The sequence below is a fragment of the Gorilla gorilla genome, chromosome 5 (genome assembly GCF_029281585.2).
Source record: "Gorilla gorilla gorilla isolate KB3781 chromosome 5, NHGRI_mGorGor1-v2.1_pri, whole genome shotgun sequence".
In the NCBI taxonomy this organism is placed as follows: Eukaryota; Metazoa; Chordata; class Mammalia; order Primates; family Hominidae; genus Gorilla; species Gorilla gorilla.
The window spans coordinates 170,046,306-170,069,524 of record NC_073229.2 but is presented as its reverse complement, the minus strand read 5'-3'; the positions used below and the strand labels follow the sequence as shown (position 1 = coordinate 170,069,524).

General features: G+C 32.9%; 1 protein-coding gene and 1 long non-coding RNA gene across 3 annotated transcripts in view; one reads left to right on the top strand and one right to left on the bottom strand.

Moving 5' to 3' along the window:
• SHPRH (SNF2 histone linker PHD RING helicase) overlaps positions 1-23,219 on the top strand; it is a 79,626-nt gene that overhangs the window by 33,458 nt on the left and 22,949 nt on the right. For both annotated transcript variants that reach the window (XM_031012329.3, XM_019029966.4), the window contains exons 15-25: positions 3,719-3,807; positions 4,695-4,787; positions 6,143-6,250; positions 7,200-7,342; positions 8,150-8,323; positions 8,638-8,700; positions 9,592-9,817; positions 11,497-11,640; positions 12,758-12,859; positions 17,439-17,510; positions 20,358-20,546. In XM_031012329.3, coding sequence (XP_030868189.2) covers positions 3,719-3,807; positions 4,695-4,787; positions 6,143-6,250; positions 7,200-7,342; positions 8,150-8,323; positions 8,638-8,700; positions 9,592-9,817; positions 11,497-11,640; positions 12,758-12,859; positions 17,439-17,510; positions 20,358-20,546 — 1,403 coding nt within the window. The remainder of the gene's footprint in view (positions 1-3,718; positions 3,808-4,694; positions 4,788-6,142; positions 6,251-7,199; positions 7,343-8,149; positions 8,324-8,637; positions 8,701-9,591; positions 9,818-11,496; positions 11,641-12,757; positions 12,860-17,438; positions 17,511-20,357; positions 20,547-23,219) is intronic.
• LOC129534515 (uncharacterized) overlaps positions 10,406-23,219 on the bottom strand; it is a 31,548-nt gene continuing 18,734 nt past the window's right edge. The window contains exons 4-7 of the long non-coding RNA XR_010134390.1: positions 20,372-20,538; positions 18,804-19,839; positions 15,275-15,396; positions 10,406-14,187 (exon numbers count right to left, since the gene is read on the bottom strand). This is a non-coding gene — a long non-coding RNA (uncharacterized lncRNA). The remainder of the gene's footprint in view (positions 14,188-15,274; positions 15,397-18,803; positions 19,840-20,371; positions 20,539-23,219) is intronic.

Genomic DNA, 23,219 nt, shown 5'->3' with positions numbered 1-23,219 from the left:
ACCACTGGAACTTCTAAAGTAGATTTCAGAGCAAAGAATATTACCAAGGATAAAGGGTGTTACTTTATCACTAGAGAAAAAAATTCTAAATATTAATGTACCTAAAACAAGAGTTTCAAAATAAATACTAAAAACTGATAGAATTATAACGAGAAATAAACAAGTGCGTAATTATTGTCAGATTTCTACATCCCTCTCTCAGTTATGTATAGAATAAGTAAAAAATAAGTGAGGGCATACATAGTTCTAACACCGCTGTCAACCAATTGACCTAATCAGTGTTTATTGACTACCCCACCAAAGAGGAATATACATTGTTTTCAAGTACACATTAAATGTATATGAAGATAGGGCATATTCTGGGCTGTAAAACAAGGCAGTAAATTTCAAAGGATTCATGCTTACAGAGTGTGTTCTATGCCCACAGTGGTAGATACCAATAACAGAAGGAAAACTGGAAAGTCCGCAAATGCTGTGAATTAAATAACACACTTCTAAACCTTTGGGTTAAAAAATAAAAGGGAAAGTAGGAGATACTTTGAAGTGAATAAAAATGAAATATCAAAATTTGTGGGATGCAGCAAATCAGTTATTAAAAAGAAATTCATAGCATTAAACATGTACTAGAAAAGAAAAAAGTTTCATATCGGAGACTTCAGCTGCTACCTTAAGAAATTTTAAAAAAAAGAGCAAATGAAGTACAAAGAAATCAGTTGCCCAAAGAAATGTGTGCTTTTTGTAGAATATAAATCTTCTTACATTAAGCCTCTTTGAGTAGCCCGTCTGTAGTTGTTAGCTCTTTAGCATAATAGAACCAGAAATGGAAAGTGTCTCTTATTGTGCTAGATACTTGGGTAGAGTTATAAGGATTCTCAGAAGCTGAGTAGACATAGCTCTAGACAAGAACTGAATAGGGTGGGCCTTCTTACATGCTGCAGTTGGAACCCTGTGAAATGGTATATATTGTTCAAGATTTCCGAACTTCAGTGTCTTTGTCAATAAAATATTACAAGTGCTTTACTTACCTCAACTATTGTTCTTAATACAAAATGTAGAAGCACATTGAAAACGTTATAAAAACAGAGATGAAGAATGATGTTATTGGTTATGGTAATATGAAGGTTACCTCAGATTCTTACCACTTTCAACCTGCTTACAATGTAAATTCTGTTATCAATATCTAATAGAAAAGGGCCTATTATTATATATTCGTGTTAAATTGTTCACATATAGTACACGTAACTTTGTGTGCAAATCTTCCCTCTAGGGCATTCCCTAGAAAGTCCTCAATTTAGCTAGCAGTGTATTGTTGATTATTAAGAGAAATCCGCCACCAGAAAGTCCATTAATAGAGGATATGTTCCTTCTGAATTGTAATTTTCAACTTAATTATAATAGATTTGCTGCTTTTAGTTTTTATTAACTTCATAGTAATGTGTTAAACAATATTCATTTTTTAAAGTAACATTACATATATAACTTACATAAATTAGATTCTTCTAATGTGAAGATCAGACAGTGAAGGTCTGACTTTTAAAAGAAATCTAAAATTAATGTCAAACTCTAAAAAGATTTGCTTATGTTATATGTAAATAAAGACGTATGATACATTAATACATATTCTGAGATTCTGCTTGACTGGTATTAAACACATTTTATTATTCCAATTTTGAACATTGTGTTTTCTGCAGATGATTTTTGGAGAAAATTAGCTTGACAATATCAAATCCACCAGTTTTCTTAGAAATGTTAGCGCCATCAAGTGGCTGAGAATGGGTATTTCCAAATTTCACTTAAACCTTTATGACATTGAATATGGGTTTTTTTTTTAATCTTCCTCAGAAAGCATGTCTTTTTAAAAATAAACATGCAAAACCAGGTATTATAACGAATAGGTCAAATTCAGCTGCTTTACATTATAGTTTTAATCACTATACCTTCTTTAAAAGGTATGGTAATTATGAAGAGAAAATTGTTAAATGAATTATTCTCTACAAATGGTAGTATAAATACTGATAGAATTCATAATGTCCTTTTAAAAGCTTTAATCAAGACTCTTAACTAAAAAAAGAGAACTCACTGTGAAGGTAATTGAATGTTAATGCCTACGTTATAAAGTAACTTTATTATTGTGAAAATAATCTTCTCCCTTATTTAAAGGGAATAGAAATTGGCTGACTACAGTTCTTTGATAATGTGTGTTTTAGAAAGCTTTGTATTAGCTAACTAATAGAACTAGATATAAAGCAATGGTATAAGAGCTATTGTTCCAAAAATTTATTTTAAATTAGGTGTTTTGCACAACACTGAATATACATAATGCCACTGAACTACACACTTAAAAAGGGCTGAGATGGTAAATTTTATGTATATTTTACCAAAATTAAGATATGTATGTAAACTTATATATGAGCTAAAAAAAGAACCAACTTCAAAATTTACAAAGGTTTGCGTATATATATATCTCATTGTAACTATGAACATGGTCCTAATTACATGATATTCATAAAACCAGCTTGAAGTTTTTTTTTAAAAGAAAGTATGTGTGATACTTAGGAAAAAAACTTTCTCAGCAAATAAAAGCTAGAACATCTCTGTACCTTTTTTTGGTATGGATTGCATGGTTTTGCCAGTGTTAGGTTTTTACTTTAATAGTATTTATAATTTACCTGTCTTGAATTTTACAAGCAGCAATTAAGATAGATTCTATTATTCAAGCCATTAAAAATGTTCATCTCTTACTTTATTGAGGTATCATCAAACTTTCTGTGTAAAGAAGCAGATAATACATAGGCATTGCAGGCCATAAGATCTCTGCGCAACTGTCAGCTTGGCTGTTGTAGTACAACAACAGCCACAGGCAGTATAAAAACAAATGAGCAGAGCTAGGTTCTAATAAAACTATGGACCCTGAAATTTAATTTTCACATGTCACGAAATATTTTTTTTGAATTTTTTTCAACTATTTAAGAATGTAAAATTCATTCTAAGCTGATGCGCCTAACAGATAGGCAGAGGGTAGAAATGACCCATGGGCCATACTTTGCCAGGCTGTGCTTTAATCGATACTTTTTGAATTGCTTTATTTTAATGAGGTGCTAATTATGAACAGTAGAAAACAGCATACATCTCAGACCATGATTTGTGTGACCAGAAGAAGAGGGAGGTCCCTGAGTTTCTGACATGAAGTTTTTAATTGCAAATTATTTGGCCTAATACCAAGAACAATAATAGCTACCAAGAATAGTATATTTTTCTGATCGCTATGTGTAGGTTGGTTGGAGTGTCTTAAATTTTTTTTTTAAGAAATAATCTATAATTACCTTAAGTTTATCCTTAATTTCAAACATCATAATGACTACTGATTGCCACCTTTTAACTTCAGCAAGAGGAAATTTTTTTGTCTAAATTAAAAGTTTATCCAGTAGCATAATCTCAAAACATTACAAACAAGTTTGATTATAAACATATTTCAGTATAATTTTAAAATATTATAAATGTAATATAAGAACATTATATTCCATGGAATTAAAAAAGGAACTGTACTCAGCCTTTTTTAAAACTTGGGCAATCATATTAATACCAAGTCAAATTTCTTAAAAAAAGTTATAATCATTACATTTTATTTTTACAGTATTCTTAAATAATGGACAACTAGATGACATTGGGAGCTAAATATGTGACTCTCGTATGCTTTAAATACATTTTAATTCTTTAGGTGAGTATGCCTTGGCAGCAGAATTGTACAGAGAAGTGTTGCGCTCCTCGGAGGAACACAAAGGAAAACTCAAAACTGATTCACTTCAAGTAAGTAAAGACTAAACAGTTTCATAGGTATTCTGTTTGTTTTTTTAACAAAATAATTTTTCTGAATGTTTAAGAGGATAAATGGTAACAAACAGTCATAATCACTGGGTGAAACTTGGGATTCAGTCTTCTCAATAAGCATTTTAGGTGATTTGTTATGTACAGTAACATTTGAGAATCACTACTATTCTATTCAGGGAAGTTTTGGGCACAAGCCTGACAAGGTAAGTCTATGTAAGCTACAGTTAAAAATAGCTCAAAGTACTTGTACTTCCAAGAGTAGGTCAGTTTTATCACTTTGACATATGAATATCAACATATTTATTCACATGGTTTTCATTAAAAAGAAAAGGAACTAAGCAATAAAATCTATCTAATGATAATTTTTAGAGGTCTTTAGGGAGATTTGGATATTTTAATTATAACACTTATTTCTCTTTCCCTTCTTGGATCTGTCACTGACTCATACAGACAAGGCTCTCTAGCTAAATAAGAAGTAGAGATGAGTTTATTAATTTTGGCAAGTTTAGGTTTGAGTCCCAGGTAAGATGTCATTACCATTCAGAATATTGACCTTGGGACTGACTAACATGTTCACAAGTACCAGAGTGGATATTTAGAGGAACATATGGAAAAGTAGAGGGAGAGGAAAAATTAAATATAAATCTGATATTCTGCATGGATAAGGGTTACAAAAGGCAGGTCCTAGACCTTAACACCCTGCCCTTGAGTAAAGAAAACAAAGTAGTAGTACTCAGATTGTTTTATAGGAAAAGTATTTGGTGATATGATCTTAATGTGGTGTTAGTGTTCTGTGTGCCATATTAGGTTCTCTTCAGAGTCTTCTGCATTGACTGTCATAATTACTGCCTTTGATATGTTTGTAGAGACTTCATGCTACCCATAACTTGATGGAATTGTTGATAGCCAGGCACCCAGGGATACCACCTACCTTGCGTGATGGCCGACTTGAGGAAGAGGTAATTATTTTTTTCATTCTGTCTATAAAAGTATATTTTCTTCAAACTTTATGCTCCATATAGTTGATATATCCTAGGACATACAACATACAAATAAACGTAATCATGTTTACTGTTACTTTGATGTTTCAAATTTTGTTGTGATTTTGGGTAGCAGAGAATGGCAGCAGTACGTATTATTTGGCTTCTCTGCTGATCTACCTGCAGTTATGTGATAAATGCTTGTTGTAGATATGGCTGTTGGTAGCCAACAGAATGGGATGTAAATAAATGAGTTTTAAAAAAGAAACTTTGATCTCATGGCAGATCTACAAAAGAGGTAGCTTAGTAAATATGCAAACTTTTGCACTTTCTCCACATTTCTGTGTATTTTTTAAGGGGGTAAATAAAGTCAAATTTTTGGTGGTAGTTCTCCCAAAGAAGTTTCCTCTACAAAAAGTGTCGCCTCTTTTTGAAAAGAATGACATCGAAAAGAGTGATATTATAAATTATTTTACTATAAAGTGTTAATAGCTTATTATGCAGATTCTTCCAGGGATTTTTGCTGTTGTTAAACATTAAAGAGCTAAAATCAAAAGAGTAGGTATGTTTGAAATGTATCGAACCTATAAGTGGAGGCTTTATTTGAGTCAACAGGATAAAAAATGAGATTATATAAATAAGCACAGCCTTTTTGCACTGGTTGTTTTGGGGGCGGAGGTGCGCTGGTAAACTATTTTAAGTAACAAAAATTTTATCTATTCATGAGTAGAGACTGATGTTTTGATGTATGTAGACACTAGAATAGCTAAATCAAACGAAATCAATTACTCTTTTTATTTTTATTGCACGCGTGTGTGTGTGTGTGTGTGTGTGTGTGTAGTGAGAACATTTAAAATCTACTTTCTTAGGGCTTCAGCATATGAATTTTGGGGAAACAAAATTCAGTTCCTAACACCTGTGTTACTGTGTATTCTCAAGGATTATTTTTAAACTGCAGTAACTAAGAAATTTTAATAACTAAATTAGCCAAATTTTAGAAAGGTGTCTTTGCTTTGCCTATCATTTGAAATATTACTGTTCTTTTTTTCCCCTCTTTGCTTATTCTAACTAAAAAAAAAATTTAAATAAAAATTTGGCAAACAAATCTTCGGTGTTTCTTAGATTTTGTTACTTGGACAGGTAAATTTCGTTAACTTCCATATATAAGGAATTTTTAGTGTGACTTTTATGTTCTCTACAGTATACTTGTACTTTTATGTTTAAATGCAGTTAAGTAGCTTTAAGTGTATAAAATGACCCATTCTTCTTGAAACATCATACTGAATTATATTCTAGATTGGGAGTGAAAGTTTATATTCTCTGTTTCAACACAGGCCAAACAGCTGCGAGAGCACTATATGAGCAAGTGTAATACAGAAGTTGCTGAAGCTCAGGAAGCTTTATATCCTGTGCAGCAGACCATCCATGAGCTTCAAAGAAAGGTATGCCAAAATGCAGTGTTTCTTACTTGTATTTGCCTCCAGATATCGTTTTGAGTTTTGGTTTTTTGGTGGAGAGAAACTTGAATTTCTTATACATTTTGAAATCCTTAGCACCTAGCACATTGCCTGACCCACAATACAAGTTTATTTTACTGTTAGCAATGATTTGTTGGTTGAATGAACAGATGCATAAATAAGTCAACTATTTTGAGTTCTCTTTCTTTTGAACTCATGGGTTTTCTCTTACCATGAGTATATAACAGTTGTCTTTTGAAGAAAGTAAAGACTTCTATAACCTCCTTTTTATCTTGTTTCTGAGATGTTTTAAAATGTTAATACATTAGAACCACAGGTATTTTTCCTTCAGAATATATACCACTTGTCATTTCTAAAATTTCAGTTTTATGAAATCAGCAAAATCTAAAGAGGTTACACAAATACACTTTTATTTTCAGTTTTTAAATCAGGTGTTGCAAATTTTTGTCTTTCTAATTCATTCATTATTTAGTATTCTGGGATATAATTTTGTGAGTTATTATGGATTATTCATTAAGTAGAATCTGGTTCAGTTAGTTAAAGATTAGAATGAAGGCTTGCTTTCTTATGCTGATAAAGAGACCTGTGACCTTTTCACATATATAGATTGAGTATTGAATTTTCATTTGGCGTAAACAGTTTTTTTAGTTACAGCTTTGTTATATAAATGGATTCAATAAATTCTCACTTATCCAGAGTAGTTAGGAAATAGGGGTTTCTCTTTAATTATATTTTCAAAAGAGGAAGCGAGCATTGTACATGGAATATGTATACTCGTCTCCCCTCTGTGATAGTCCCTTTGAGAATAGCATTTATTACTTTCTTTGAATTTTGGCATCACCCTGCCCAGTGATGGAAGCTTAGTGAGTACTAAAAAAAAGTATTAATTGATTAACTGCTACCTTTTTTACAGATTCATTCTAATTCTCCTTGGTGGCTAAATGTGATCCACAGAGCAATAGAATTTACTATTGATGAGGAGCTAGTTCAGCGAGTGCGAAATGAAATAACCAGCAACTACAAGCAACAAACTGGCAAGCTTTCTATGTCAGAGAAGTAAGAAAACAGGAAGAAAAAGTATCTACTCATAACTTTAAAAGCAAAGAAATCCTTGTATTTTCTAGTTTCTAATTTCTCATTATTACCGGCTTTTTTTCTCCATTCATAAACCTATACAGACACATTCATACTTCTTTTTTGCAGCCTTTTTTATTCACAGTTTATCAAAATGGTTATAGGTACTGTAATTGGGTTTAACTCCTAACTGCGACATACCTTTGTTACTTTAGTTACTTTAATATTTTACACTTCATAATGTGAGCACATTAGTAACTATTGAAATTATACAGGAAAAGTGCTTGGCAAAGTGCCTCGTATATAGTGCATAATTACAGATTTAATTAAGTATATATAAATATATATATATTCAACCAAGGAATATAACTCTTAGCCATTTTTCTTCTTTCTTCCCAATATTCTGCTTTTATGTTTCATCCTGCAGGCACCTCCTCATATAGAGCAAGGATGTCAGGAAGGCTATCTGTAGTCAGGCTTAAAACGGAAGAATGTGGCAGTCGTACACTTTCAAAGATATCTGAGACAGACATACATTTTTCATGCTCTTTTTCAGTTCCTGAGCACAGGACAATCAAATTTTTTTGGTATCTTTTACAGTAGACAGCCCAATATTATACTTTGAATACACTCTGAAGAAAAACTCACTCAAATGTTGCTGTTAAAAAAAAAAAAAAAAACAGCAAACAGTTTCTTTAACACTTTGTTTGGCAACCATTTTCTGAATTTGAGGAAATTGACCTATTATTCTTTTCTTTGTATTGTGTGTGGTGCTGGTGTGGGAATCAGGTTCCGTGATTGCAGAGGTCTTCAGTTCTTACTTACAACACAAATGGAAGAGCTAAATAAATGCCAGAAGCTAGTAAGAGAGGCTGTAAAAAACCTGGAGGGACCTCCATCTCGTAACGTTATTGAGTCTGCAACAGTCTGCCACCTCCGACCAGCCAGACTTCCTCTCAACTGGTAGGTAATAGAAGAAATCATACAATGAAGTGGTACCATTTCTTTAAGCTAGATTTCTTAGAGAAGAAACAATTGACTCATATAGTAAAGGTTTTTTCATTTTAATTGAGACAGAAGTAGAAAGAGATGTATTAATCTAATTTAAAGAAAAATAAAGTCTCAAGGACAAGGTATGAAAAACCATGTGATTTGTTTTTTCTAAAATGGCATATCTAGTAGAAAGAAAAATGAAGTCAAAATATTAAGCTTCTCCTTAAAATTACCAGATTGCTGGTTATGTTTGTGAATATTTCTGTTAATCTCTTTTTTTTCAGCTGTGTCTTTTGTAAAGCTGATGAATTGTTCACAGAGTATGAATCAAAGCTATTTTCCAACACGTAAGTTCTCTATTTGATTATTACCCATCAAGAAAATGAAACATTTTGCAAGACTCAGTTATGTGATATAAGACTATATTTTCCCCCACAGTAACCTTTATTATATTGTTTCTTTAATTAAATTGATTAGTACACCGTTGGTATTTGATTGTTTAATATGCCCAGTTTTACCTATCCAGAAGTTACCCCCTAAATGTTCATAGTGTAGTAATATAAAATTAATTGAGATGCAGTTTTGTGGAGTGGTAAAATCCCAGACTCTAGAGTCCAGTGGATTTGAATTATACAGATTTTGCTAGCATTTTACTGCTATTCAAGTTAGAACTCATAATGTCCGGCATAACTTCTTCAAGAATAAAGAATGACACAATCAAATATGTTATTACTTTAATGAAACCATAAGTAAACATTGTCACAAACACCTGGATTCTCAGAGGGAAGCTTGTTAGAATAATAAATGTGTCCACTTTCATCCATGTGTATTACTATTCTATTTTAGGTCAAAACTTTTTCTGTTATTACTGAAGTAAATAATACATTTCTTCATGTTTCTATCCAAATTCTGTTTATTCATCTCCAACAGATACAACTTCTCTAAAATAGAAATTTTCCTCACATATTTCCTTGCCAAACGTTCACTTCTGCATGTCAAGGAAGAAAACAAGATTTTTGTGTTGTTGTGGCAAATGAATCAGTAGCTTTGTTTATTACAGTGGATATAATAGAATTTAAAAAAAAAAAAACTGGCCAAATTTATGATGTTTTCAGCTTTTTCAAGGTTGCTTTGGTTTTTCCAAAGACTTGCAAACATGTTCTTTTAGAACTCACATTGAAGGTTGCTTTTCACTCACTGATACCAGTTACTGTTGTTTTGTTCTGGTATGTTTTCAGAGTCAAAGGCCAGACTGCAATATTTGAGGAGATGATAGAAGATGAAGAAGGACTGGTGGATGATCGAGCACCTACCACCACCCGGGGTCTCTGGGCAGTAAGTGAGACAGAGCGATCTATGAAAGCAATACTATCATTTGCAAAATCACATAGGTTTGATGTTGAATTTGTTGATGAAGGAAGCACTTCAATGGATCTCTTTGAAGCATGGAAGAAGGAATATAAGGTATAGTATTTTAAAACTTCCTTCCAAAATTAAAAATTCTTCTTTTTTACATCAATTTTAACTGCTACTTTTTTTCTCTCTCCAGTTTTTTAAAATCTTCTTTTGAGATTGAGGTGGCATAATTTCTCTTTGCCTGAAATGTAACGGTTGTAATAAAGGATAGCAAATACCATAATACTCAAAGACATTCTATTTATTAAATTACTAAAAGAAAATCATTATTAAACTGGAACTTATATGAAACTTTTTGTTTAGCCGTGAAAGTGTGTTCATTCTATTATTAGCTTGATCTTCCACTGCTATTATATGAAATTAGAGTTTTGTTTTTGTTCTGTGAATAACAAGCAAGCATCAGCTACCTTAAAGATTGGGGAACATAGTAAATACTTCTTATCCTATAAGTTTGGAAACCATTCCAATGAATAAAGCCCGATATGCCCTTTCATATTTGTACTTTAATGATTCCATCATATTATAACTCTGTACTTGAGATTTCACAATTCATTAATTTTCAATTACTGTTTTATTTGGATTAGTTATCCATTGTACTGCTTTACAGGTGACGTAGGTAGAGGAAGGAAAGAAGTGTTTTATTTATAATGACATTTTTATTCAATTTCTTTTTTAAAAAGTCTTGCTTTTTAAAGTAGGATAAAAATTTTTATGCAGAGAGATAGTTATTTGTACTATCAGTTCATTTGTCATAAATTGGGGAATACATTTATAACATCAAAATCATTGGTTTATAATAATGTTTTTCTCACACATTACTCATGTGAATACAAAGCACGTTAACATAGTTAATTACAGTAAGCCTTGGAAGAAGTGTTACATATGATGTTCAGTTGCCCCTGTATTCTTCCTTTCGACTCAGTTTGGCCACATACCCTTTGTCCAGAAGAGAGCTTATTGTGCAGTTCTCCCAGGTCTTGGTACATATTTTCTGCATAACTTTGCAGACCTTTTCACAGAAGAGCAATTGAATGAGCTCCTGCTGTACATATCTACCAGATCTACCTCAAAATGTAAAGTCAGTGAAGAGAGCCTGTCAAAAAATGTATACTGATTGATACCATTTCTGTGAATTTCAGAAACATATATAACTGAATTATTAAGAATATGTTTCACATAGTATAAGTTTAATGAAAAGTGTAGCAGGATAAGTACAATTCAGAACAGTGGTTGCCCCATGGTTGGGTACTGAAGGAGGAATATGTGAGGAAAGAGTGATACAGTTGAGAAAGAACACACAGAGCCTTTCCAAGGAATTCATATTATTCTTTCTTCAATTAGATGATGAGTACTTGATTGTATATTTTAGTATTCTTGTTGCCATTTATACACAGTTGAATATGTGAAATATGTTATAATAAAACTATTTTTAAAAAATAAAGCAGAAGAGATTCTGTCAGCCTAAAATTGGACTTTATAAAGATTTTTGGTCTTAGCAAGAAATCTTTATATTCTGTTACTGAGAATCTAAAGAGGCAGTGTCCTATAGAGATTTTTTTCGTTCACATTTCATCCTAAAAATGACCCCAGGAACTACTTGTACGTTAGACACATAGCGAAAAAGTGTAAGATCTCATTGAAGACTTTTGCTTAAGGCACATCTTGGTGGTTTTAACCAGTTTTAATTACGTGCTTTACCACTGTGTTTGTCTTTTCTGTTCCTTCAGTTGCTTCATGAATATTGGATGGCTCTGAGGAATCGTGTGTCTGCTGTTGATGAACTTGCAATGGCTACAGAACGACTAAGAGTGCGTGATCCTAGGGAGCCAAAGCCTAATCCGCCTGTTCTTCATATCATTGAGCCACATGAGGTAATTGGCAAGTAAATCACAGAAAAGGGAACAGCAAGCAGATGTCACAGATATCTAAGACCCATAGAAAAGGCAGAATCAGGGCACTGAGCTCTACTATAAGTGTGTATTTAATCTCCATTTTTAATTTGACCCATAGAAAATTGTCTTTGTAGACCAAAAATGGTCAAAGATGAGCAATTTCATATCTATTACATGCTTAGTGTTCACTATTTTGGGGCATCTTGTTTCTCTCCAGGTTGCACATTCATCTGTTTTTGAGTTTAAAACCTTGTATGTGCTTAAGACCAATAGATATTCTCAGTCACTTTTTAGACATTTTTGTCACCTCAGTTTTATCAGAACTAGAAAAATCTTCCTTAAAAACAACTGAAACCTTTTCTTTTGCAGTGTTTCTTTTGCTAATGATGAACTAATATTAACAACTTACCTTCTAATAACTTTGTCTTTGTAACTCAGGTTTAAAAACATCACTCCACAAATCTCTTTTATTCTCCATTAAAAGATATTATTTCCTTTATAATTCATTTTTATTCCTTATTTGTTTAGTGCCTTAAGTCTGTTTCTGTACAGCTTGGAGACTGTAACTTGGAAAAATTTAGATATATTCATTATATACTATCTCACTTAAATGTGAATTCTGAAGAAGTTTTTCTGAGAAAATAAATTCGTCTTGTTTGAGTGTTCCTTCTCTGTCTGCTGTATTCTACCAGGGGGACAGAGGAAAGAAGGGCAGAGAAATTCTTCCCTGGATTTCATGAAATCACTGAGGCCAGAGCAACAAATCATTTAACTTTTCTTTATCCCGTGTATGTATTACTGAAAAAAATGGTACATAATAGAATTTGAGTTTATTTTTATCTGACTTCAGGTACATAGGGACACTTCCTGTTTAAAAGAACTCTGCATTGAATTGTGCCTTTCATAAAGCAAAAAAAAAAAAAAATCATTTGAAATATAGTATCTAGTATCCATTTTGAAAACTTGTGTTTTAGAATGTAAATAGGTTTTTTTTAAAAACAGAATACATTTGTATTACTGGAGAATTGTCCATATTTAATATAATTTAACTGTCTTTCTGAAAGAATAAAGAAGTTTTTATTTTTATTTTCTTTAGGTAGAACAAAACCGAATAAAACTACTAAATGATAAAGCCGTTGCTACATCACAGCTTCAGAAAAAACTTGGGCAGCTTCTTTACCTAACTAATTTGGAGAAGGTATTGTTTCTAAGACATGCTACTTTTTCCTATGCTGCATTATCATAAACCACTTTAGTGACTCCTTTCATAATTAATGGTGCAAATTGTTGTAATTAGTATTTTGTGTTATATGAGTCAGAACACTACCTATGTCTCTACAATAGCTTCAGAGATCACAAAAGAATATTGTATCTATAGAAATTTATTATGCAGATGATATAGAAGGCATGCACTCGATAGTAGAGAACAATGTAAATGGACTGTAGTTCAAAGCCTTGAATAGTAAAAGTATTAAAACATATCTCGGTGAAACTGGCATAATGCAATTTATACACATGCATTCATTCATCAATACAAAAATATGTTGTAATTTGTTATTTGAAACTGAAGTGTGTTTGGAAAGCTACTAAATCAGAGTACATGGTAATGAAGGTAGACTTCAAATATTAAGTAATTCAAAACACATGTTCTGAGTTATGATCTGAGTATTATACTGGACACTGATGAATTGGTGGGTCATTGATTAAATATAATTTCATTTTATTGCAGGAATTCATATTTTGCTAGTTGGCAGAGAACCTTCTAGGGGCAAGATATAGTAGTAAATATTTGGATAGGGCAAGTGAGGACAAGATATAGATTTGAATTCTTCTGGAAACTGGTATAACATATACTTAAGTGAATCAGTAAATCTCAGACAAAATGAAAAGTTAGACATTCATTATAGATATAGCATGGCGACTAAGAAGGTAGACTTTGGAACTGGACAGCCCAATTTTGAATCGTGACTCAACTGTTTTCTAGATATGTGACTTTATTTAAGTTATTCACCTTTCCTCGCATCATCAGTAAAATGAGAATGATGTCAACACTACTTTATAGTATAGGGCTGTCTTGAGGATTGTGTGAATTAATACATGTAAAATGCTAGAGTAGTTTCTGATGTATTAAGCACTTTCTAGGTTTTTGCTGCTATTAATATTATTAAGATCATTATTACTGTTATGATTACCAACACTTATTCTGAAAGATAAAAAGAAGAAAAAAATTAAAAAGTTTCATGCAAATTGCTAACATTAAGAAGATAACACAGGCTGGGCATGGTGGCTCACGCCTGTAATCCCAGCACTTTGAGAGGCCGAGGGGTTTGAGACCAGCCTGGCCAACATGGTGAAACCTCGTCTCTACTAAAGATACAAAAAATTAGCTGGAATGGTAGCACACGCCTGTAATCCAGTTCCCAGGAGGCTGAGGCAGGAGAATCGCTTGAACCTGGGAGACAGAGGTTGCAGTGAGCTGAGATTGCGCCACTGCACTCCAGCCTGGGCGACAGAGCGAGATTCCATCTCAAAAAAAAAAGATAACAGGAAAAATGTCTCAACATTCCTGAGCATAAGTTTTTTAAATGTAAGATTTCTATACTTTAAATATGATAGTCAAAATAAAAAGACAGTTATCTTGTACGTCATTATTTATATGTTAAAATATTTTTTAAAACCTAAAATTTTAAGGATATAAATATTGTACCTAAGAAAATCCAATTTGGCTATTAATAAAAGAAAAAGCATTTAATCTATAATGATGGAAAATCAAATTACACAGGTGCTATTTTCTGCCAACAATTAGGCACAGATTTTTTAAATGATTACACACCCCAGTGATGAAAAACGGCAGGGAATGGATACATTTTATGCATTACCAATGGAAATATAAATTTATATAAGCTTTTCTTAAAAGCACTTTAACAATATCTGTCAACAATTTTATGTAGGTTGAACATCTCAAATCCAAAACTGGAAATGCTCCAGTGAGCATTTCCTGTGAGCATTGCATCAGCACTCAAAAAGTTTATGATTTTAGAGCGTTTTAGATTACAGATTTTTGGATTTGGAATGCTCAACCTGTATGTGAAAGAAAGGAAAAGGAAAACTGGACAACATAAGATGAACTGGAATCTATACAGTAGGATTAAATGAACATTATAGAACTGCAGAAATACAGTATCTGAAATCAAAAACTCATTGGAGACCAGACACAGAAAAAGATGGGATTCATGAACTCAAGTACAGTACAATAGAAAATACCCAATTTGAAGTGGCATAGATAGAAAAAGAACAAAATAGGGCAAAAGAGATTTGAGACACAGTTGTTTGATCTAGCATACTTGTAATTTCATAGATCTAGCATACTTGTAATTGAAGTTCAAGAAGAGAATAGGACAGAAGCTTGAAGAGATAATAGCTGAGAATTTTCTAAAACTGGTAAAATTACGACAAATATCTTAAAGATTCAAGAAGTTCAGAAACACTAAGCAGAATAAGTAAAGAAAAAAACAAAATACTGCCTAGATACATCATAGTCAAACTGCTGGAAACCAAAAATAATGAAAAATAGAAATAAAAAAAGTTGAGAGATAAAACATTTAATACTTACAGAGGAGCACTAATAAAACTGGTGGCTACATAGAGATGTTTTTCTTTTCACCTTTAAAGATGTTTCGGTATTTTCCATAGTTTCTCTATGTAACCAGTTGACATTGGAACATCTTCAAAATGCTAAAAGAAAAAAACAGCCAACCTAGAGTTCTATACTTAAAGAAAATTTCCTTTTTTTAAAAAAAGTGAAATAAGGATATTTTCAGACAAACACAAACTGGAAGAATTCATCTCCAGTAAACACACATCACAATAAATATTAAAGGAACTTCTTTGGATGGAAGGAAAATTATTTCAGATTGAAGGATGCAACTACAGTAAGGAATGAAGAGCAAAAGCTTAAATATGTAGATAAATATGCAAGGATATTGACTATTTAAAAGCAAGAATGCTGTCTTATGGGTTATACAACTTATATAGAACTAAAATATATGTCAGTAGCACAAAGGAAAGAGGTAAGCAGAGGATTATTTTAAGATTTAATTTAATTTAATTTATTAAAATTTATTTTATTATAATTTTATTATAATATTTTATTTATATTTATAATTATATATTTGTAATTCTGCCAAAAATATATTTATAATTATATTTTATTATAAATTTATTTATGTTTATTAAAATTTATTAAATTTATTAAAATAACATAATTATTTTAAGATAATTTAATCTATTTTAAGATTCCTTCAGAGGAATGGACAAGAAAGTCCATAAGGATATTGAACATTTGAACACTAATGAACAAATATGACCCAACTGACACAGAGCATTACACCCAACACCTTCAGAATACATATTTTTTTAGGTGTACGTGGAACATTTATCAAAATAGACCTTATGCTAATTCAAAAAGCAGCTCTTAAAAGTATGTGAGAGTATGTTTTCTGACTGAAGAGGAATTTAAACCAGAAATCAGTAATGGAAAGATAATTGGATAAATCCCTAAAAGTTTAATAGAAATTGACAGGATACTTCTGAATAACCCATGGGTCAAAGAAGAAGTCAAAATGGAAATTAGAAAATACTCTGAACTGAGTGAAAGTAAAAATATGTGACAGTGCTTAGAGGAAAATTTATAACTTCTTTAACTTAAGGATCTGCAAATTACCATGCATGGGAAAAATTCAGCCTACTGCCTTTTTTCGTAAGTAAAGTTTTATTGGAATATGGTCACACTCATTCATTTACGTATTGTATGTGGCTGCATTCATGCCACATTAGCGGAATTGAGTCGTTACAACACAGATCATATGGCCCACAAGGCCTAAAATATTTATAATCTCACCATTTATATAAATGTCAACTCTTTATTGACATATTGGAAAAGAAGAGCTGTTGTGAATTATGGTAGATTGTTTACAAAGTGCTACAGCAATGACCCTCCCATTCTTGTTGCTCTTTGGAACTCCATGAGACTATCTCAAAAAGCCTAGTTTACTTTCTTGAGCAGCAGAGCCCTCAGCTCAGCCCAGCCCTCCCTGCAGACCAGATAGCCTACCAACTGCCAAACATGAACATGAGGCCATCATAGACCATCCAACCCCAGCCAACTCAGCCCATCCCCAAATCACCTGTAGAATCTTGGGAATCATATGTTTGTTTTAAGCCACTAAATTTGTAGGTGATTTATTATATGTAAAAAGGAAAAGTGGACAACATAGTAAAATGAATTGGAATCTATATGGTAAGATCAAATGGACATTATAGAACTGCAAATATATACATACATTATTGATTTACTTATAAAAATCAATAATTAACAGAGGAAAAGAATAATTCATTGGTTCAATTTGTTTAAATGCCTAATTTGAAAATCTGTTACCTGAAATGCTCCAGTGAACATTTACCTTGATTGTCATGTCAGCACTCAAAAAGTTTGGATGTTGGAGCATTTCAGATTTCAGATTTTGGATTAGGGATATTCAACCTGTGTGATTAAAATTGTTTTCATTTTTTTGTTCACTCCTTGAATAAATGATATTTGTAAGGAAGTCTCAGGAATAATCTTGTTAGGTAATATAGAGATGGATGGGTCATCTAAATTGTTAGATTATGTAAATTGTAATTGCCAGTATTCACTTCCATAAATGAGTTGCAAAACATGTATCAGGTTTTATATGTAAAAACGTAACTAATATATTTTTTAATTCTTTTTTGGATAGTCTCAAGATAAAACATCGGGAGGTGTTAATCCAGAACCTTGTCCAATCTGTGCTCGACAGCTAGGAAAACAGGTAAAATTATGATAAACATCACATGCATTTATAAAATACCTTACAGTTTTCAAAGGTTTCTACATAAAATCTTTCTCTCATTTTTCTCACCACTAGTTTCTATGAAAGGCAAGTATTACCATTATCTTAAAGATAGCACTAGAGGTTAGGTGACGTGCTTAGGATTAGATGTTTGAGCAATGCTTTTCTTAAATGGGAAGTGAAAAAATATTTCTAGAATGACGCCATCTTTTTCATTAAAGATGCACAGTTTTGAACATTGTTTCCAGTCACAAGGTTGTGTCCAGTAATTTGACTTTGTCAGGTTAACATAGTTATTCAATAATTATACAGAAATGTAATATAACACACATAGATTTACTTAAGGTATTACATTAGTATAGAATCGTAGTTCTTAACTTGCCAGTATTAATGTCTCATAATACTTGTTCTTCAGAGTACAAATTAATCTCTCCTAGGGAAATTTAGATGTGATTTTGGTAGACCACTATATTAAATATATTCCTTTGTGAATATCAGTATACATAATGTCTATAAACATGGTAGAACCATATTCTCCTCTAGGAGAACTGCAATTTATGAAAATACAAGTTTCTGCTTTCTATGATAAATCTATATATATATATATCAGACTATTCATTGCTCTTGAAAATTTGAAAGATAAGCCTATTACTGTTGAAGAAGTAGAGATAGTCTTGGCTGTTTTTTTCTGTGGAACTGAGAGTTGAAACGTACATATATGCATTCCATATTCTGACCAGTAATAATCAAGAAGAAAGTACCTTTTGGTTTCCAAGATTGGTGGAGAAGGTGAGATCACAAGAATACTTTATTTGCTAATACATCTTAAAGGGAGAGATACTACATTGGAAACTGAGCAAAATAGTAGTGTACAAATGCTGGTTACTTCTGACAAAAGTCAGTGATGAAACTGATAAAAGTTGTGATAAAAATGGAAGAAATCATGACATAAAGTAGTATTTTTTGCTTTTAGTTTTGATAAGATTTATACAACTGGACTGTCTCAGATATTTCATTTTGTCTTAAACATTTTCAGTTTTTAAAGTTCTTTCATATACATTAGTTCATTTAATTCTAGCATAACCTAGGTTTCCTACACTTGGAAGACCATATTGGATTTCAATAATAGTAATAAAAATACTTTTCAAGCTCTGTTCATACTTATAATATATAGTAGCCGTATTTTTTTCTTCCTTTTTGGATCACCAGTTCTCCCCCTCTTCTAATTTAGGGCTATTAAATTAGAATCTATCAGAGATAACCCATACGTACCAGCTGATGCGCCTGGAGGCATTGCCATTTGTCTCTTCTGTTTGGGTCAGTCAGCTTCCTGTCACTCCTAATGCTCAGGTGCCAGGTATCTCGTTGCTTCTTCTCCATTGCACATGTAGGTGGACCTGTCTTGATGTTTAGTTGGTCCATTTTGAGCTCTAGTGAGTCACAAAACTCCTTTCCAGTAGAGTCCCCAGTGGCACTAGAGGTACATAAAGTACAATATAGTGCTGCTCTGTGTCATACAAAAATGCTAGTAAAACAGCTCTTCAATTTCATTAGTCTCAACTCCTGTGGACTCTGGCAGAGGTGCAGCTAGAGAACAGTAGGAATAGTATTAGCTGATAATAGGCAAAATAGTGGTTTGAAAACCAAGCTTATGTACCTCAATTTTCTCTTCTTTCAATGTGAGTTCTTTTCCAAAGAGCATCTTAGATGATCCAGCAAAGAATCTCAAGTGGGCCAGGTACGCACTTTCTTTCCATACATGTCCAAATCTTAAAAAAAACATAGCTTAAGGATTTAGAAGCTTTGTCACTCAAAAGACACTCAGTTTTTCTTATTGTTTTTACCAGATGAAAACGGTTAAATCTACATTTATAAGATGTCATAGCTTTTAGAACTTACACCTAGACTAAATCTATTGCTCTTACGTCTCTCATTGCCAAAGAGGGCAAAAGTCTCCATGGTATGTTGCAGAGATTCAGAGAGGATTATTTTATTTTTCCCGAATAGGACAAGGGGTTTCTTAAACATTTCTTTTTGGCTGGGCGCAGTGGCTCACACCTGTAATCCCAGGCTGAAGTGGATGGATCATGAGGTCAGGAGTTCGAGACCAGTCTGGTCAATGTGGTGAAACCCCTCTCTACTAAAAATACAAAAATTAGCTGGTCGTGGCAGCAGGTGCTTGTAATCCCAGCTACTCAAGAGGCTGAGGCAGGAAAATTGCTTGAATCCTGGAGGTGGAGGTTGCAAGGTTTCAGTGAGCCAAGACCGCATCATTTGCACTCCAGTCTGGGCGACAGAGCAAGAATGTCTAAAAAATAATAGTAATAATAATAATTTCTTTTTGTTCGTAATTTTTTAAATAACCAGAACCATTTTCAAAATAAATTTGAGATACTAACTATCCCATATTATTTTCTATATAAGTGCTTTAATGTGTGAAAATATAAATCTGTTTTTTAAATTAAATGGAACATATCGAGTATGATATTATCTCCAAATTAATATTCTGAGTCCCTCTGTTATATCTGTTGTTAGAGTGCTGAAGGACTAATTTACATTCTTCCCAAATACAGAAATGAGAACACCACCTTTCTACAAAGTAGTGGTGACTGACTATCATACTCACTTTTAGGATAAACAGAACTAAAGATTATGAAAACTTACTTTGGAATAAAAAATTAATTTGAAGGCACAACTTGGCTTAATGACAAAGAATATTAATGTCATGAAATCTTTAGGAGGAAAAATTGCGAATCTCTTTTTAATATACTTATAAATTGTAAGGCATCTTTGATAGCACTAAGGCTTGTTCTGTTTTCTTTTTAGTGGGCGGTACTGACCTGTGGTCACTGTTTCTGTAATGAATGCATTTCTATAATTATTGAACAATACAGCGTGGGATCTCACAGAAGCTCCATTAAGTGTGCAATCTGCCGCCAGACCACGTCTCACAAAGAAATCTCGTATGTCTTTACCTCAGAGAAAGCAAACCAGGAGGAGGACATCCCTGTGAAGGTAAAGTAGGTCAGGAACACATAGAAGCATAGGTAAGGCAATATAATATAGGAAGCAGTATCTGATTAAGAAAGCATGAACATCAGAACAAGCTTGACAGTGAATAGGTAGACGCCACTGTTGTCTGTAGATACGCTGCCTGAAAGCCTCAGCTTAACCATGTAATTTTTAATTGTGGGAGGAACACAGAACACTTATTCAAGCATGGTTAGCGATAGTCATGTACACTGTGACTAAAATGTAACATCTTAAAATTACAGTTTCCTATCCTCTATAATATTTCTATCCACCACAAGTAGACAGAGGTCTGGTTACATTAGAGATTTATTTAAAGAAAGAGTTTTCCTCATTCTTTTACACATCCCTGAATGTAAGGAAAAAAGGATGTGTCTAACTAAACAGAAGGATAAAATAAATTGGCTAATGAAGACAGCTACAAGAAAGAGGTAATGTGCTTTTTAAACAGCATAGATTGATATTCCAGGATAAAGCCAAATTTTGGCTTTATTTTCCTATTTTTTTTCCATGCTTCATTCAGAATTTTAAGAAAATTACTATAATGTGATATCCAGACTGGATCTGTAATTGGATTTACTGCTTTTAAGGGGTATTTAATAAAAAGCCAAGACTATTTTGCTCTTTCTTTTCCTTAAATATGCTTTTTTAATATTTTTTTTCTAACCAAACTTGAACAAAGGACACATCGGTATCTAAATTTAGTAGCAAATGTGGGCTTTAAGGAATAGAGAATGAGAATTAGAGAATGATGGGGTTGACTCTTAAGCAAGATGAAGTATTCTTTATTAATTCTTTCTGAGTTTTTGATACTCCTCACTTTTAAGTAATGTGTTTTTTAAGTAGAATCAGCTACAAGTTGAAATTCACTACCAGTAGTTAAGCAGTTATTAGGGTACCCTTCTCCCAAGAAAACTGCAGCTGCATTAAAGAACTTTTAATTGTTCTTTTTTCACTGTTATTTGAGTAAAACCTGAAAATATCAGTTATATTGCTCTTTAGTCTGTTGGGATAAACAGAATTCCACAGTTAGAATAAGCATTCATCCATTCATTCCACACATATATATTGGACACGTACTAGCACACAGGCAGTGTGCTAGGCCTCATAGACGCAGCATACACATAAATAAAACAGATATGGTTACTACTTTTGTGGAGATTGGTGAAGGAGTTTGAGTTGGGGCAGGAAGCACAGATGTTAACAAATAATTAATGTGTTATAATTGTGATAAGCACTACAAAAGAACAAAGCTGGAGGCATCATGCTACCTGATTTCAAACTATACTACAAGGCTACAGTAACCAAAACAGAATGGTACCAAAACAGACATATAGGCCAATGGAGCAGAACAGAGACCTCAGAAATAATACCACACATCTACAACTGATCTTTGACAGACCCGACAAAAACAAACAATGGGGAAAGGATCCTATTGGGTAAATGGGGCTGGGAAAACTGGCTAGCCATATGCAGAAAACTGAAACCGGACCCCTTCCTTACACCTTACACAAAAATTAAGATAGATTAAAGACTTAAATGTAAAACCCAAAACCATAAAAATCCGAGAAGAAAACCTAGGCAGTACCATTCAGGACATAGGCATGGACAAAGACTTCATGACAAAAATGCCAAAAGCAATTGCAACAAAAGCCAAAATTGACAAAGGGAATCTAATTAAAGAGCTTCTGCAGAGCAAAAGAAATTATCGTCAGTAAACAGGCGTCCTACAGAACGGGAGAAAATTTTTGCAATCAACCCATCTGACAGAGGTCTAATATCCAGAATTTACAAGGAATGTGAACATATTTATAAGAAAAAAACAACCCCATCAAAAATTGGGCAAAGGACATGAACAGACACTTCTCAAAAGAAGATATTTACGTGGCCAACAAACATGAAAAAAAGTTCATCACTGATCATCGGAGAAATGCAAATCAGAACCACAATGAGATACCATCTCACACCAGTCAGAATGGCGATTATTAAAAAGTCAACAAACAATAGATGCTGGCAAGGCTGTGAAGAAATAGGAACGTTTTTACACTGTTGGTAGGAATATAAATTAGTTCAACCATTGTGGAAGACAGTATGGCGATTCCTCAAGGATCTAGAAACAGAAATCCCATAGGACCCAGCAATCCCATTACTGCGTATATACCCAAAGGAATATAAATCATTCTGCTATAAAGACATATACACACAAATGTTTACTGCAGCACTATTTACAGTAACAAATATATGGAACCAATCCAAATGCCCATCAATGATAGACTAGATAAAGAAAATGTAGTACATATGCACCATGTAATACTATGTATCCATAAAAAGGAATGAGATCATGTCCTTTGCAGGGACATGGATGAAGCTGGAAGCCATCGTCCTCAGCAAACTAACACAGGAACAAAAAACCAAACACCACATGTTCTCACTCGTAAGTGGGAGTTGAACACTGAGAACACATGAACACAAAGAAGGGAACAACACACACACCAGGGCTTGTTGGGGCAGGGGAGTAAGGAGAGGGAACTAAGAGGGCAGATAAATAGGTGCAGCAAACTACCATGGCACATGGATACCTGTGTAACAAGCCTGCATATTCTGTACACGTATCCTGTTTTTTTGTTTTGTTTTGTTTTGTTTTTTAAGGAGAACAAG